The sequence below is a fragment of the Anabrus simplex genome, chromosome 2, assembly GCF_040414725.1.
Source record: "Anabrus simplex isolate iqAnaSimp1 chromosome 2, ASM4041472v1, whole genome shotgun sequence".
Classification (NCBI taxonomy): Eukaryota; Metazoa; Arthropoda; class Insecta; order Orthoptera; family Tettigoniidae; genus Anabrus; species Anabrus simplex.
This window is the reverse complement of record NC_090266.1, coordinates 957,564,998-957,582,672: the sequence shown is the minus strand read 5'-3', so window position 1 is coordinate 957,582,672 and position 17,675 is coordinate 957,564,998. Positions and strand designations below refer to the sequence as shown.

The 17,675-nt window shown below is 40.2% G+C and overlaps 1 protein-coding gene across 1 annotated transcript in view; it reads left to right on the top strand.

Annotated features, from left to right (window-relative positions):
* Elk (Eag-like K[+] channel) overlaps positions 1–17,675 on the top strand; it is an 826,503-nt gene that overhangs the window by 792,806 nt on the left and 16,022 nt on the right. The window contains exon 12 of the mRNA XM_068226348.1: positions 2,263–2,423. Coding sequence (XP_068082449.1) covers positions 2,263–2,423 — 161 coding nt within the window. The remainder of the gene's footprint in view (positions 1–2,262; positions 2,424–17,675) is intronic.

Genomic DNA, 17,675 nt, shown 5'->3' with positions numbered 1-17,675 from the left:
TCGCATATTGGCGTGACATGGCAAACTCATTAATTGAATTATAATATATTTCTTTTTTTGACAATTATGGTGATTGCTGTTATTGTTTTGTTAAAATACAACTTAAACTTCACTTCACTATACCAGTACACAATATTATATTTGCAATTTCACAAACATTTACAAACATAAAATATGGTTACCATACTTGCAAAGTGATCTGAAAGGAAGTTAAGATTTGACTAACCCAAAAATGAACAAATTTTAATGGAGAAGCAGGAAATTACTCTACTGCCAGATGTTTTCTCCATGAAATATGAAGTGCTAGTCATAAACATACAAGGTTGCATAAAGGTTGTAGTCCATTTACTAGGAATCAACTGCTAAGTCAAATGCAGATATGGGTGCAGAGACCTGAAACCAAAAAACTGTAAATATGTGGGTATTAAGTCAATAATTTAGGTGATACAGGAAAATGGAGTATTCATTATAAGCATATCTGAATACATAAAGATTACTTAGTTTCTTTTAAAGCAGTACTTCATTGTTTATCAGTATAATTAACATTCTTTCACTTGTAGGCCTTCGATCCTTCAGACACGGGGGAGGGGGTGTGTTTTATAGCATCAGTGGATGTGTTGCTCCAGTTGTTCCCAGATGTGCTCAAATGGATTCATGTCTGCATTTCTATTCCATACTTTACACGTGGTGCTTTTGCAGGAATCCATGAACAAAATTGGCATCATACATGAGTACTGCATTTTCCTCAAGTTGCCTAATGTGAGGAATCACCTGGTGCACTAAGATCTAATCGATGCACCATCGAACAGTTAAGGACCCATTGTGAATGGTCAAGAGATCGGTTTTCATGTGAAGACTTATGCCTGCCTGCACCATAACAGATCCACCTCCATAAGCAATGGCAGACTGTACAGCTGCCAGATGATATCATACCCCATGTCTTCTCCAGGCTCGCAGACGAACATCTAAATGACATAATGTGAAACGTGATACATCTGAGAACAGCATAGGATGCCAGTGTCTTAGATACCAGTACAGATGGTTTCTAGAAAACTGCAGTCTCCTGCAGATGGTAAGTGGCTATTGTCACATGTGCTCATTGTTACACTGGAATGTGCGTCGAGCACTTCATTGAGAAGTCCCATCTTTATTTTGATACTAACCGAATGTGTACGTTGGCGCATCTCCTACACATTAGCACTTGATTGTACACCAGGTGAGTAATCGCCTTTTATGTATTACACTTCTATTTATAATATAATTACGTCCTATAGGGTGTTTTCCAGTCATTTTCAATGTTGCAACCGAACTTCATGGCTTAGTGTTACTAACTGCAACTGCTTGAAGTTACTCATTTGATCAAATGCTTAATTTTACATGATTTCAGAGACAATATTTGTGCTTTTCTACCAGTTGTCATGTAATTTGTAGCTTTGAACAGAAATACTTCCCATGTCAGTTAAAATGTCTTGCTTGCATAAAGTTCCATTTTATAGGCTGTTCTAATTAATTTTTTTTTTGCTATTTGCTTTACGTCACACCGACACAGATAGGTCTTATGGTGACGATGGGATAGGAAAAGCCTAGGAGTGGGAAGGAAGCAGCCATGGACTTCATTAAGGTACAGCCCCAGCATTTGCCTGGTGTGAAAATGGGAAACCATGCAAAACCATCTTCAGGGCCTGCCGATAGTGGGATTCAAACCCACTATCTCCTGGATGCAAGCTCACAGCCGCGCGCCCCTATCCACATGGCCCACTCGCCCGGTTAATTAAAATATTCCCATAGAATATTTGCTTCATTGTGCCCTCACAAACCATGATGTTTCCTAGCCATTTTTAACACTGCACCATTGTCATAATATTTATTCTCTATGTCATGTATGGAAGTAGATACCAGAACTATATGTGCACCACATCGATACAACTTAAAGGTATTATATTTCCAAGAAAAATCATATTGCACATTAATTTGATTGAATTCACATCTTCTTGTCTTATTAGCAATATTATGTAGTAAAGGTAGTAGAGGAGGGCATTATAATAATCTGTATAAGGTTGACTCATAACAGCATGGAGAAATATATGGTTGCTGATATGTAGATGTGTATTGACAGAGTAGTTTAAGTTCATTGTTAAATGTTTACCACTTTACTTAATTATTAACTCAGATGTTGGATGAACAGTTCATAAACTATATAATGTGAGTTCCTTTATTGTTATTTTCTTCCAGTAATCAATGTATTTTCTTTTGTTATTACAGCAAGATTCTGATATGAATGGTATGCCATCCATGACTTTGCCATCCATTAGTGAAGATGATGAAAATGCCCCTGATGACAGTGAAACATCACCATTGTCTCCCCCTAACAGATCACCTCTTCATGTTGCCAGTAGTCCTCGGCATGCTCGTTTCAATCCAAGGTAAGAAACTTGCTATTAGCCACATCTAAATTACATTCCATGTTTCTAATGTTATGTGGTTCATAATCCTTTATACAGAGTGTTGTAAAACGAGCTGTAGAAATTGATACAGCAGCTAGAGAACACAAAGACAAACACATATAGAAATATATTTCCGTTGAACTCAGTTGTTGGTACTTGGAGATTGACCAAACAATACATTGTGCTCACCCACCTCAACAAATAAATTTATCTCTGTTTGCTCAAAGACATATTACCACAATTTCCAGATGATATTTCATTGGCGATTCAGAGAGGAAAGTGATTCCAACACAACACATCACCAATGTTGCAAGGGATTATCTGATAGCCACATTTTGGAATCCATGGATAGTCAGCTGTAGTTCACGTGAGAAAATCCCATTGAATCCGATTTGCTGTAGCCACTAGAACACGTTGAGAATTTCCAAACATATACGACTACCAACGTTTCGGTGCTGTAATGCATGCGTTGATTCTGATACTTGAACCTTCAAGCACCTTCTCTAATAAATAAATTGTACAGCTCCTATCTTTTTACAACACCCCTAGCAACAACTTTGAAAACATACCCTACTGCCAACAACTGACTTCCGAGGACATACATTTCTATCTGAAATAATTTATTGTGGTGTTCTCTAAATCCTGTATCAAGTTGTACAGTGTTTTTTAGAATACTCTGTAAATGAAGAGAATAAAAATTCTGCACCTCTATTGTATTTATAATTTTTGATTCTAAAAAAAGAAATACTTATGAGTTAGGGTTTCTATACATGACCATTCAAGACTTGAAATATGCCAAATACCAGGAAGTAAAATAATCTCATCAAAATTTATAGTTACATTTGCCAACACAAGCAAGTATCTCAGTGGGAAAATGACAGATCCCAACTCAGTGCACTTGTGAGGTAATGTGCAGTGAAAGTATTGTAAACTAATTAAAGATGTAGAGCACATACAATCATCATAACTGATTTAGAGGAAAGAAAAGATATGTAGAAATACTACCCAAATCAGTAGTGTCATAGGTAATCGTGAAGTGTAACAATGAATGTGTTTTAACTTGTGAACTTAGGACAGCATTGCAAACCTATGTATGATTGCTCATACTCTGTTCCATCATCAATAAATTCAAAATTTTCACCCCAAGTTATGTCATGTGCAGTCTTAAGTTTAATGTAAAATTCATGGTGAAAAAAATCAGTGGCAAATGTTTCATTAGGTCATTGTTGTTAGCTTGAAGCAGTGGCCGCTGGAGTACCGGGGATTGTATGCGATTACGGGGCTGTTGTGTTGGCATACCGACTCAGGCATTCAGCAATAGGAGACTAAGAGGTTCAAAGACTTCAATACTGTACTTGGGTAAGGTATTGTGGGCCTCCTAGAAGGTAACACCATCTCTCAGGTCAGGAAGATTTGTTGATGGTGTGATTTGCGAGGAAGGTGAGGTGGATATGGCCGTGGCTTATAATAGGAACTGTCCCACCATTCGTCTTAGTGCAGGAGAAACCATAGAAAACTAATGAGACCAAGTACAGCCTACTCTTCTTTAACACTTGTTTGTGTGATCTACTTACATATTGCTCACCTTTTCTTCTACAAATTTTTCGTTTATTCTTCCCCCTCCCATGAGATTTTTGTGATTTTTTTTTTATTTTTTATTTTTTATTTTTTGCTCTACTTACAAACAACTTCATTTTGCTGGATATCAGCAGAGGTCACCACTCCACTCATTATGGACTCAAAGCTCAGATTGGCTAGGATATGCATCTCTTCCCCTGGGTTGTAGCATGACTAGTGGCTGTGCAGAACAAAACACTAAAAATTATGACCAAACGACACATCCCACCTCGAAAAATGATTTTGTAGCATGTTTAGATAGCAGCACAGTACATTTCTCATTAAGAAAAGTTCGACGATGAGTTGGGATATGCCATTTCTTCACTACTGTACTCAATTGAAATTAGAACGTCAAGGTGTATATAAATATTTAAGTACGTAGTTGGTGATGTAAAACCGTACCTCGCCCATATCTGAAAATGTTCATTGAAAATAGTATAAGCAGGTCTCTCACCACGCAATAGATCTTTCAACTTACAACAATTCTTTAAACTCTCTTTAGGGCAGTTGCAGAGTAGGCTTTGGCCTATAAGAGGCCATGGCTTGTCTATGGTCTGAGAGCTCTGCACTCCGATTGGCTAGCCGAGCAGAAGAGGGTCGTGCCTTGGCTCTACGCCTCTGCATTCAGGAGACGGAGAGGGGCTAGTCCCCACTGCCGGGTATCCTAAGAATGGTTTTTTTGAGTTTTTCATGGTTTTCCATTCTCCTATTCTAAGGTGAATGGCGGGCAGTTCCTAGTATTTGCCATGGTCACCAACCTCCTCACGTTCTCCGAACATCTCCTTCACCGTATTACATCTCCATGGCCTGAGAGACACCTAGATGGCCTGTTGTCCCCTTCAGGGATTGAATGGAAAGTTTATTGTAGTAGTAGTTGGCTTACTCTCTTTAAAGATGCTGTAAAGAAGTGCCAAACTGGATGGAAACTCAATGTTTTTCTCATAATACAGTCCTGGTCAGAAGCAAAATGTTTTGAATATGGTAATTACTGTAACTGAGTATTGTGCTGATAAATAAAATAATAATAATAATAATAATAATAATAATAATAATAATAATAATAATAATAATAATAATAATAATAATAATAATCATCATCATCATCATCCAAATTATTCTCTGGATAAAATGTGATAAGTGAGCTGGTTTTGTGTAGACAACAATGAGACAATGTTGAAGATGATTTTTATCAGCTACCATTAGTAATAAAGGGACTGCCTACCTGAGGTGGTTAAAGCGTGCTCTGTTAATTCGGAAGGATGTGGATTTGTTTCCCGTCAGAAGTCGAAAAATTTAGGAACTAAACTTCCTCTTCTGGAGAGGCACATGGCCCTGAGGTTCTCTCAACCTACTCCAAAAATGAGTACCAGGTTAATTCCTGGTGGAAAGGCACCCTTACATAGAACTGTCCACTTTTTGCCACTTAGTACCAAGGTTATGACTAGTAGAAGCTTTTACCATCCATTTATTCAAAGGTCTTCATGGATGGTACAGAGAGGGCTTCGCTTGCTTTTTGCCAGTAACAACAACAACAACAACAACAAGAACAAACAATACTCAATTTGAGGACAAATAGTTGAATAATCAAATTACGATTTGCAGAGGATGACGCAAGTAACAAAACCCTAAGCCAGGATCTCACTTGCATAAGGGCTATTCCTATTCACCTTTTACATCGTAATCAGTAATCATTAGAAAAGCTATCCAAAGATTGAACAATACTTATACAAGGGCTTCTTCAAAGTAGAGAACAGAGGCCTTTGAATTGTGGTGTTACAGAAGAATACTTAAGGTCAGTCCGACTCGTTGGCTGAACGGTCAGCGTACTGGCCTTCGGTTCAGAGGGTCCCGGGTTCGATTCCCGGCCGGGTCGGGGATTTTAATCTTACTTGGTTAATTCCAATGGCACAGGGGCTGGGTGTATGTGTTGTCTCCATCATCATTTCATCCTCATCACAATGCGCAGGTCGCCTACGGGAGTCAAATAGAAAGACCTGCACCCGGCAAGCCGAACCCATCGTGGGATATCCCGGCACTAAAAGCCATACGACATTTCATTTACTTAAGGTCGGATGGGTCGGTTGGATCACAAAGGAAGAGGAATTGAATTGAGTGGTAGTGAAGAGATTGTTATGGTTATGTTTGACTTAAAGAAGATTGATTGATTGATTGATTGATTGATTTATTTATTTATTTATTTATTTATTTATTTATTTATTTATTTATTTATTTATTTATTTATTTATTTATTTATTTATTTATTTATTTATTTAAATTAATTTTGCTTTACATCACACCGACACAAATAGGTCTTATGGTGATGATGGGATGGGTAATGGATAGGAGAGGGAAGAAAGCGACCATGACCTTAATTAAGGTTCAGCCCCAGCATTTGTCTGATGTGAAAATGGGAAACCACGTAAAACCATTTTCATGTCTTCCGACAGTGGAGCTCAAACCCACTATCTCCCAAATATAAGTTGATAGCTACGTGATCCAAGCCACGCAGCCACTCGCTTGGTACTTGAAGCAGAGATAGGTAGGTTGGTCATGTTCTTAGACGTATCAGACTTGTTTAGTTAGCTGTGGAGAGAGGCGTATGGGATAAAAATTGCCGAGGGAGACAAGGGATTAATATGACAAACAGATTCGGATAGATGTAGGATGTGCTAGTTACGTAGTTATGATGAAGAGATTGGCCCAGGATAGGGTGTGTGGAAAGTGTATGAAACCAAGTCAACCAAGCAATGCCTTAACGCTCACGGTATCTCCTCAGAAAGTTTGGGAGGGAAATACATGGGTGTAGATTAATTAGAAGAGTGCGGCAGGGTTGAGTAGATGGCCAGGCAGGCATCAATTGTTGAAAATGAGACATAGCTCTCATAGTGCATTGGCACTGCTGGTGGCTTCAAGTAGCCTATGCAGTGGCCTCCACGGTATGCACTAGCCTTGCGTCTTGGGTGGTGTGCTAAGTCCCAACTGATGAGCCTAACTTAGCACACGAGGGCGAAACGCAGGCAACCAGAGTTGAGTAAGGTGAGATGGATTGAAGAACTGCATCGGACCAGTCCAAGGACTGATGACAAAATAAAATAAAAATGAAATGAAGCAGAACATATCAGGAGACCTAGTGATTATAAAATCTATGTGAGGATTGAATGATACCTCATCTATATGAGGGCTAATCTTGTTCTAATTTTACATTTGTCGATCCCCTTTATCTGCATGATATTGCCCCCATTATTGCCGAGGTGAGCCCAGCCAGTGAGCTAGAGATCCCGGGGTGGACTGTTCGTTCCTGGCTTTCCTTTTTTTTTTTTTTTTTGAGGCATTTAAGGGACAAGGGATGACGACCAAGCAAAAAAAAGAATAATTAAAACATTCTTACATTTATTAACATAAGCATCCAAAACACAAAAATATCCTGCCTGGGATTTACTTACAATGAGCTTTCATAATTGTACCGGGCGGTACACCTCCACGTCGCTAATTTAAAATGTGCGCCAGTTGAAACTCCTCTGCTGGAGGAAGTCTGAACTTTATCTACGGTATTAATTTTCTACTTTCTCAGAAGATGTCACTACCTGGAAATTTTGGAGTTTTCGAACTGTGTCATTTTCGACGTATTTTTGTTTTGCTTGTAGTAAGAAGTGTGAACTTTCTCTTCTAGAGGACACTACTGAAGATCAAAAATAGTGCACCCTAGTGCGGAGTGAAAGAACTGTTTTTTGGGAGAAAATTTAATTTCAAAAGTTTGTTCTTTGCTAAATTTCTTTCAGTCATTGTTTAAGTTGGCAATATTAACCCTTTCTTTCCCCTTGTTTTGAATTAAGCCAATCCCGAATTTCTTAAATTAATTTTCCACCAATAATGTGTTTCTTCTTCATCTTGTGTAGGGGTTTTCGTTATCCACCAATAAAAAGATTGTGGGCGGGTGTTTTCCTTCCTGAAACGCCTCGAACTTTCCGCGAGAGTATATAAACTGCTGATTTGAGGGTCTCTGCGCCACTTCTGTTCCATCTTTCAGTGTGTAAAGTACATAGCAGGGGGCGGGAAGCGCCTCTTCCTTCGGCAGCGGTCAACAACAAGGTAATGGCTGATTAATAACTTCTTTCTTTGCTAGCTCAGCAGTTTAACTCTCGGGGCGGTCCGAAGTTTTTCCATAATGTAACCTTCCTTAAAATGTATCTATTCTATCTTTAAACTGCATATCGGGATAGATAGTGCTTAACCCTCTCGAGCTCCCAATCATATTGTTTTGAGGTGAACTTATCTTTCTCAACCTATTCTTCGTTAACGTAAAGCAAATTGTTCTTTTCTAAAGTCACCTCTGTAGTATGGGATTAGCCCTTGCATTAGTGGCCTAGAGCCAGATTAGGTTTTAAAAACAAATGCATTAGGAGTGCAGATCGCCTCCTGTCTAATTGTTATTTTAGAGGTCATGTAATTAACCTTCTTCTCATTTAATAGACCTCAGTAGGTTGGGTATTTTACCCCTGTGTATATGTCCTTGGAGGACAGCTTGAAGGTGGAATTAGGTGTGGCCTTTGACAGGCCTGAATTTTGAGAGCAAGTTGCTCTTTTCCCGAAAATTTGGTTTTCTGCGTGCCTCAAGGAGGCCTTACTGTGTATTTTGGAGCAAGTGCTCCTAGGCATGAATGGGGTTTTCTGCCCCTCTGTTGAAACTTGTGTTTGGGGTAAAACTGGGCTAATTGCTCAAGAAGTGTGAGGCTGGGGCTCGAAGCCCAAATCCTGTAAATATTGTAATTGTATTTTTATTGCCTTGCTACTCTGTACCTGCCATGATTGTTATTTCTTTATTTGGAAAAGAAAATATAACCTTGTTAATTTTACATGCACTATAATTTCGTAGCTTGAGACCCGTTCACACCCGCACCTTCTTTCACGCATAACTACCACAAAAACACGGTAACAAGTGGTAGCAGAGCATGGTTGAATGGGTCTCAATTTAGCCCCTTTTGACGGCTAAACATTGCTTTGATTCATACTCTAACAATTTTCTCAGTTGCTGGAATTTTCTGATTTTTTTTTTTAAATTGTTCTGTCATCATGCCCGGCCCTCGCGATGTTCTCCATCTTAACTATTTGCGCAAGGAGGAGTTGATCTATGAGTTAACTATCAGAAATGTGCAATCTGGAGGCACGGTTGCGATAGACACCAACAAGCTTAGAGAGTCCCTTGATTTGCCCATTTCCATCCCCAATTTGGGAGAGAAAGAAATTGACGACTCTCTTTCCACGATCACCGAGAATACTACTGGGCTAGCATCGGTAGTTAGTTTTTTTGACGAAAATGATCCTTCTCCTAATCAAATTAAGCGTGTGCAAGCCAGGCTATATCATTTTTCAAATAGAGTTAACGATCTGTTGTCTCTGAAGTTGAATGACGTTCAGAGGAAGGAAGCTAGTACGTTGCTTGAAAGTATTTCTGAATTATCTAGCAAGGTCACTCAATTGTTAACTGGGGAAGTTCCTCCCAAAATTGATCAACCCACCACGATGAATGTAGGTAGCGAGGAAGAGCCTCCTAAGGGAGAAGCCAATAGGATAACCGTTGCCGCTCAAACTATCTCTGCCCCATTGGACAACGAGTCTGAACGCCGTGCATCGTTGAGTAATATACGTTCTGAATTAACTTCCTTGCCATTGAAACCTTTACCTACTATGTCACCCGGGTTTAGCAGCTTGCCTCATCCATTGGCAATGTTGCTCAGAGGTATCTCTAAGTTTTCCGTTAATACCACCAGTGACGTAATTTCATTTTTAAGATTTTTAGTTGAATTTCAGGATCATGCTCTTGTGTTTTCTCTTTCTCCATGTCAAATTTTGCAAATTATCTATCCCTATGCAATAGGTATTCTCTCAGACAAAATAGTTAGAGCCATTGCCGAGCAATCATCGATTGAAAACTTCCACGCCCACTTGCTAGCTAACTTCATCCCGGCCAGGGCAAGGTCCTCCCTTATTCAGAAGTACTATTATCGGGTACAGCGCTTGGATGAAAACTTGGCAGATTTCATCCAAGATATTAAGTTCTATACTAGGGTGTTTGCTCCTCACTTCCCTGAGGATCAGATTGTACAAGCTATTGTGGAAGGAATTTCACCATCCTATAGGTCATATTTGTGTTTCGCGGCGTGCCCGCAAACCTTCTCTGAACTTGAAGCATTGGCCGTCTCAGCGGAAGGAGTTAGATACGCCGACTCCTTGCGTGTCGCGAAAGAAACCCCTCCCTCTTTTAGTAATCTTCGGCGTCCACCTCGCCGACCAGTCACACCCCGTAAATGTTATGCTTGCGGGTCGCCCGACCATCTGCGCAATAAGTGTCCACTGATCAAGCCGAGTGGGACAAGGAATGGGGCCGGTTCATCACAAGGCTGTTTTAAATGTGGGGCTTTCTCACATATCGCCAAAAATTGCCCAAATTCAAATAGCACCCCCTCCTGCTCAACTTCTGGTGCAAACTCCACCAATGCCAATAATAAAAAATGACTAGTGGCTTCGGCTGAGTCGACTAATCCCTCTTCCCGAGGCTCAGCCCCTGGTAAACAGGTCGAAAATTCAGGGAATGTTCTATCTTCAAATTCATCTTTCGAATGCCCCAAAGAATGTCTTAGGATTGCGGCGGATCCCCCCGCACCTGTTCCTTTTCTTAAGATTGAGTTAAATAACGAGCCTATAACAGCTCTATTAGATTCAGGCAGTGTTTGTTCAATTATTTCGGACCAATGGTATTCAAAATTGAAATCTGTTTGTAAACTACCTGACTATGTCTCATCTCCTGTTCAATATGTTTCGGCTAATTCATCTCCATTGGAAATCCTAGGTTCTGTAAATGTCAAAATTCGTATTTTTACATTTACATGGAAAATCAAATTGTTTGTGGCTAAGCACTTGTCTTGCCCCATTATATTGGGAGCTGACTTCATTTCTTACACTGGTCTTGTGCTCGATCTCCAGAGTAGGTCGTGCACATTCAAATTTGCGTCCAATTGTAAAATTCCCTTGTTAAAGTGTAATTCTGTATCATGTTCATCTATTTCGCCTACCCAGGATGAGATGTTGTTAGACCTTAGACATCTACCTGAGGAGCAGGCTGATAGTATTCGTAAATTATGTCAGTCATTTCCAGAGGTGTTCTCTGATACTCTTGGTGTTACTGACCTTATTGAATACAAAATTGAGGTCACGGATTCGATTCCTGTCCGTTTTCCACCATATAGGCTATCTCCACCTAAAATGAAGGCATTGAAAGAAATCATCGATCAAATGTCTTCGCCTATTTTTCTAGTCCCGAAACCCCAAGGAGGCTTCAGGCCTGTCGTTGATTATAGGGCTCTCAATCGGAAGGTGGTGTTGCAATCCGTGCCCCTTCCTGACCTTCATTCTTGTTTTTCATGGTTTCGTAAGGCCAAGTTCTTTACTATCTTGGACTTGAATCAGGCCTATAATCAAATTCCCCTTGCCGAAGAGTCTAAACATCTTACAGCGTTTGCCACGGACTGGAACTTATACGAATACAACCGCGTGCCTTTCGGGCTCCTCACGGGAGCAGCTGTACTCACTAGGCTGCTAGATAGGGTCTTCTCCGACATCAAATTTGAGTACTTGTATCACTACTTGGATGATGTTGTCGTATTTTCGGAGACCTTTGAAGAACATCTAGATCATCTGCGAGAAGTTCTCAATCGCCTTCGTAAGGCTGGGTTAACTGTCAAGTTGTCCAAGGTGGCCTTTGCTAAGCCCTCTATGTCATTCCTAGGGCATATTGTGTCACCTGATGGTGTCGCCGTCGATCATTCCAGAACACAGGCCATCCGTGATTTTAAACCTCCCAAGGACGTTAAAGGTATCGCCAGATTCATTGGTATGGTCAATTTCTTCAGGAAGTTTATTCCTAACTTCGCTAATAGAGCGGCGCCCTTAAACCTTCTTCGTAGGAAAGGCATCAAATTCGAGTGGGGACCTTCTCAACAAGCCGCTTTTGAAGATCTTAAATTAGCTCTCTGTAATGCCCCTGTACTTGCTATGCCTGATTTCTCGAAGAAATTCATCGTCCAAACCGACGCGTCGTCGTCAGCAGTAGCTGCAGTCCTTCTTCAAGAGACTGAACTAGGGAGGCGACCCATCGCCTATGCATCTAGGACTCTATCGGCTCAAGAAGCCAAGTATTCTATCTATGAGCTCGAAGGGTTGGCAGTCTTATTTGCCTTAGAGAAGTTCCGTCTCTATCTGGAACATGTCAAATTCGACCTGGAGACAGATAATCAAGCCTTAAGCTGGGTCTTAGGTAGGCCGCGTCGTACTGGTCGTATAGCCCGTTGGGCCATCCGTATTTCTGCCTTCCAATTCGATGTCCGGCATATCAGAGGTACCGAAAATGTTGTTGCTGATGGACTCAGCCGTATGTTTTCCAACGTCGTTGAGAACCATGAACCGGTCGATAGTTCATCTCCTTCCGAGTCCATGCTATCTGATGTTAATGCCATCTTAACAGATGCTCCCATGCTCTTTAGGGATATCGAGAAATACCAGCGTGAAGATCCGAGGCTGGCTCCGATAATGGAAACCCTTTCTTCTGGGGAACATGTTGTCCCTTATGTTCTGAGGAATGGTGTTTTATGTTGCCCATCGAGGCATGATAAGATGATGAAAGTTGTCGTTCCAGCTGTTTTTGTACCTATGATCTTCAAGTATTATCATGAGACCCCATTAGGAGGGCATCTTGGTATCTTTAAAACTCGTGAAAAGATTCGTGAAAGGTTCATCTGGAAGGGTATGGACGGTGAAATCCGTGAACTAGTAAAAGCTTGTAAATCTTGTTTGCTCAGTAAACCAACCATGTCCACCAAGGTAGGCCTTCTGTCTTCGCATCAAGCGTCGCGCCCCATGGAACGCCTGTATATTGATTATGTAGGACCCTTCCCCCAGTCAAAGGGAAATGCCAACAAGTTCATCTTTGTATGCGTAGATGGTTTCACAAGATTTTCCTGGTTATTTCCGACTAAGCTGGCTACCGCTCAGTCCACCATTACTTGCTTAAATTCTATTTTTGCCTCTATTGGTCCGTGCCAATATATTGTGTCTGATAATGCTAAGGCGTTCACATCAAATCTTTTTCGTAAATTCTGTTTTGACTTGTCCATCTCTCATGTAACTACTTCTGCTTATTACCCTCAACCATCTCTGGCTGAACGGGTTAACCGTAATCTCAGGTCCGCGCTTATTGCCTATCATCATGAAGATCATTCCAGGTGGGACACGTCCCTGCATTGGTTAGCTTTTGCTTTGAATTCGGCGGTTCATGAATCACATAAATTTACTCCAGCCTCTTTGATGTTCAAGTTTGTTCCCAACACGCCGCTCTCTAACCTCTGGTCCCTGAGTGACATTCTACCTGAGACAATAGATCCGGACAACATTAAAGATCTTTGGAAGAAGGCTAAAGCCAATCTTACAGTGTCTCATGAAAAGGTTAGGGAAAGGTATGATCGTGGACGGAGACCCACCCCTTTGAAGGTAGGTGACCAAGTAATGGTCAAGAATTTTGTTCCCGCGGGCAAGCTTGCCCCCAGATTCCATGGGCCGTGTGTCATTCTCGATTTCCTTACGCCGGTTACGTTGTTATTAAGCAATCCAGCCACCGAGAGGATATTTAGGGTTCACTTGTCGCAGGTGAAACCTGTATAATTTCTGTGCTAACTTGCCTCATATTATCTTGAAAGGAATATGAAGGTTATATATATATTTTTTTTTGAGTTTCACTTTTAAGGCTTTCTGCCCCTTCTATAGTATTTTGCTTTATATGTAAGCATTTTTGTGAAACCTGCCCCGAACCGTTAAACTGCCATCCTGTCCTTGCCACGGCCATTACCATGCTCCCGTCTCCTGCTCCACTCTACACAGTGGCTTAATTAATGCCATGGATATCTGCACGCCGCTGGCCCCTCAACCTCTCCACAAGCCTGTGCCCTCAAAAAAGATGATGGTCCAACAAATTCTGCCGCCTAGTTTTAATGTTTCAGTGCCCCCGCAGCCGCGCGGCGCCGTGCCGCGACTGGGATAGAGGAAGGGCCCCCTCGACCCCAGCGAGGACGACATGTGCACGGCGAGCCGGAGCTCTCCTCCCGGCCAAGGCTGATGTGCGGCGCACGACCTACTACTTGCCCGCAGCCTGTATATGTTCACCGCGGGCGCGGCGTGCTTCAACACCACTGCTCCCCTCATAGTGCGGGCGAGCGGTATCTCAGGGTACTTGTGGGGTCCGAGCGGCCGCCTTTGGACGCAAGCCGCAACGGCCGGTCTGGCCATCCAACTTAATCAACATCAACTACATGGACAGTTACTATCAGCAATTACTATACCTGAGAATTCAACAACAATATCTGGTGGACTTAGAAAATTTTTCCTCAACTTTAAAACTAAAGTTTTCCTTCTGAATTCAACTTCTACAAACATAAAGACTTTACTTCGCCAGTCACAACAAAAATTTTGAAACTGAATCAAACCACATTAAGAAAATCCTATAAATACTTCTGCAATTAATCTCCATATCAACATCAAAACTTGGACCTTGTTTCCAAACAAATTGCATGTGTCACCCCTGGAGGAACTTTTGGGGGGGGGGGGAGGTCTGTACCGGGCGGTACACCTCCACGCCGCTAATTTAAAATGTACGCCAGTTGAAACTCCTCTGCTGGAGGAAGTCTGAACTTTATCTACGGTATTAATTTTCTACTTTCTCAGAAGATGGCACTACCTGGAAATTTTGGAGTTTTCGAACTGTGTCATTTTCGACGTATTTTTGTTTTGCTTGTAGTAAGAAGTGTAAACTTTCTCTTCTAGAGGACACTACTGAAGATCAACAATAGTGCACCCTAGTGCGGAGTGAAAGAACTGTTTTTTGGGAGAAAATTTAATTTCAAAAGTTTGTTCTTTGCTAAATTTCTTTCAGTCATTGTTTAAGTTGGCAATATTAACCCTTTCTTTCCCCTTGTTTTGAATTTAGCCAATCCCGAATTTCTTAAATTAATTTTCCACCAATAATGTGTTTCTTCTTCATCTTGTGTAGGGGTTTTCGTTATCCACCAATAAAAAGATTGTGGGCGGGTGTTTTCCTTCCTGAAACGCCTCGAACTTTCCGCGAGAGTATATAAACTGCTGATTTGAGGGTCTCTGCGCCACTTCTGTTCCATCTTTCAGTGTGTAAAGTACATAGCAGGGGGCGGGAAGCGCCTCTTCCTTCGGCAGCGGTCAACAACAAGGTAATGGCCGATTAATAACTTCTTTCTTTGCTAGCTCAGCAGTTTAACTCTCGGGGCGGGTCCGAAGTTTTTCCATAATGTAACCTTCCTTAAAATGTATCTATTCTATCTTTAAACTGCATATCGGGATAGAGAGTGCTTAACCCTCTCGAGCTCCCAATCATATTGTTTTGAGGTGAACTTATCTTTCTCAACCTATTCTTCGTTAACGTAAAGCAAATTGTTCTTTTCTAAAGTCACCTCTGTAGTATGGGATTAGCCCTTGCATTAGTGGCCTAGAGCCAGATTAGGTTTTAAAAACAAATGCATTAGGAGTGCAGATCGCCTCCTGTCTAATTGTTATTTTAGAGGTCATGTAATTAACCTTCTTCTCATTTAATAGACCTCAGTAGGTTGGGTATTTTACCCCTGTGTATATGTCCTTGGAGGACAGCTTGAAGGTGGAATTAGGTGTGGCCTTTGACAGGCCTGAATTTTGAGAGCAAGTTGCTCTTTTCCCGAAGATTTGGTTTTCTGCATGCCTCAAGGAGGCCTTACTGTGTATTTTGGAGCAAGTGCTCCTAGGCATGAATGGGGTTTTCTGCCCCTCTGTTGAAACTTGTGTTTGGGGTAAAACTGGGCTAATTGCTCAAGAAGTGTGAGGCTGGGGCTGGAAGCCCAAATCCTGTAAATATTGTAATTGTATTTTTATTGCCTTGCTACTCTGTACCTGCCATGATTGTTATTTCTTTATTTGGAAAAGAAAATATAACCTTGTTAATTTTACATGCACTATAATTTCGTAGCTTGAGACCCGTTCACACCCGCACCTTCTTTCACGCATAACTACCACAAAAACACGGTAACAATAATGTCTGGTCTTCCTGTAATAATTAACAACCAAAATGTAATCCTCGTCCTCCAGCTTTACTGTTCTGGAATGAAAATTAACAAAAGATTAGGCCTTCACTGCCTTCAAAAATTAAAATATTTAAATGAAAGTATCCAGAGTCTTCAATAAGAATTTACACAAAATTAGTAGGCAGCTATCTCGCTTATTATTCCACAATAAAATTAACTTAAGGTTCCATTAATTTATAGCAATATCAACACATGGTCAATGTTGAATTCAGATGAATTTCAGTAACTAAAGTGTATAATATCCATTGATAACACTAGTAGACATTCTGATGGAAAATCAAAATTGAATCCAAAATTTATTATTATTATTATTATTATTATTATTATTATTATTATTATTATTATTATTATTATTATTATTATTAATCTCCAACATTATCTGTGTAGCATTTCACTTTTATCATCACATGATTGTGTTTATAAATTAGTGTATCTCACTAAATAATTCTCATGGTAATTACAATTCACATTTACTTAATCAAGTAGCCTTCCAATTAATTATTATTATTATCATCACTCGTTATCACCTAAATTCAAGTTGATTATGCCGTTTATGAACATTAAATTTATATTTGCATGGCATTTGAAGTTTCAAGTCAGTTTGAAAATATTTTGGGATTTTAATATAAATGCATTGAAAATTCTCTCATATCCACGTGTGAGTTAGTTAAAAATTAACTTACAAATCGCTTGCCTTTGCTAAAAATGAACTCGATGATCTTTCATCTAATTTTTTAGAAAGAGTAAATTAAATCCTAGCGTGGTCTTACTCGACACTAATCTTATCAAATTGTTCCTTAAGGTGTGCTAAACAAGTCGTCATGGTGGCAAACAACGTTGAACACAATCCGTGCTGTTGCAATAAATGCACGACCAGATTAAATTACACTAAACAAACGAAAACTTGGAAAATATTCATAATTACAATACACATACACACCACATTCACACAAGGAAACATGTACTTTTATATACACTATTTACAATGAATCCTGCCATTATAAATTTATTCGTTATTTTTAGCATGGTCGCGTCAATAGTATCCAGATGATGAATTTGTGTCTGGAAATATTCTTATTCCAATATTGGCTAGTGATCAAAATTCGTGGTATCACTTGAATGAAGTACTCATTAAACAGCGACAGAGATTTATCTAAATTTCTGAAATTAATTTGAGGATTCTAATAGAATTCCATAGTCATCACCATCACATGGGTTACAGTCGCAAATATAGCGTTCGTGAGCCTTAATCACATTATTATTACTCCCTATTCATGAAATGTATTCAACGTGTGCTCCACTTATAATAAATCACATTGTGCTCCCAAAGGCACAAGCAACAAGTCATTCACTAATAAATCCTCCAATTAATAAAGTATTCAATTAATATCTTGCAGGACTGCCACATTCCAGGCGCATCATGAATTGA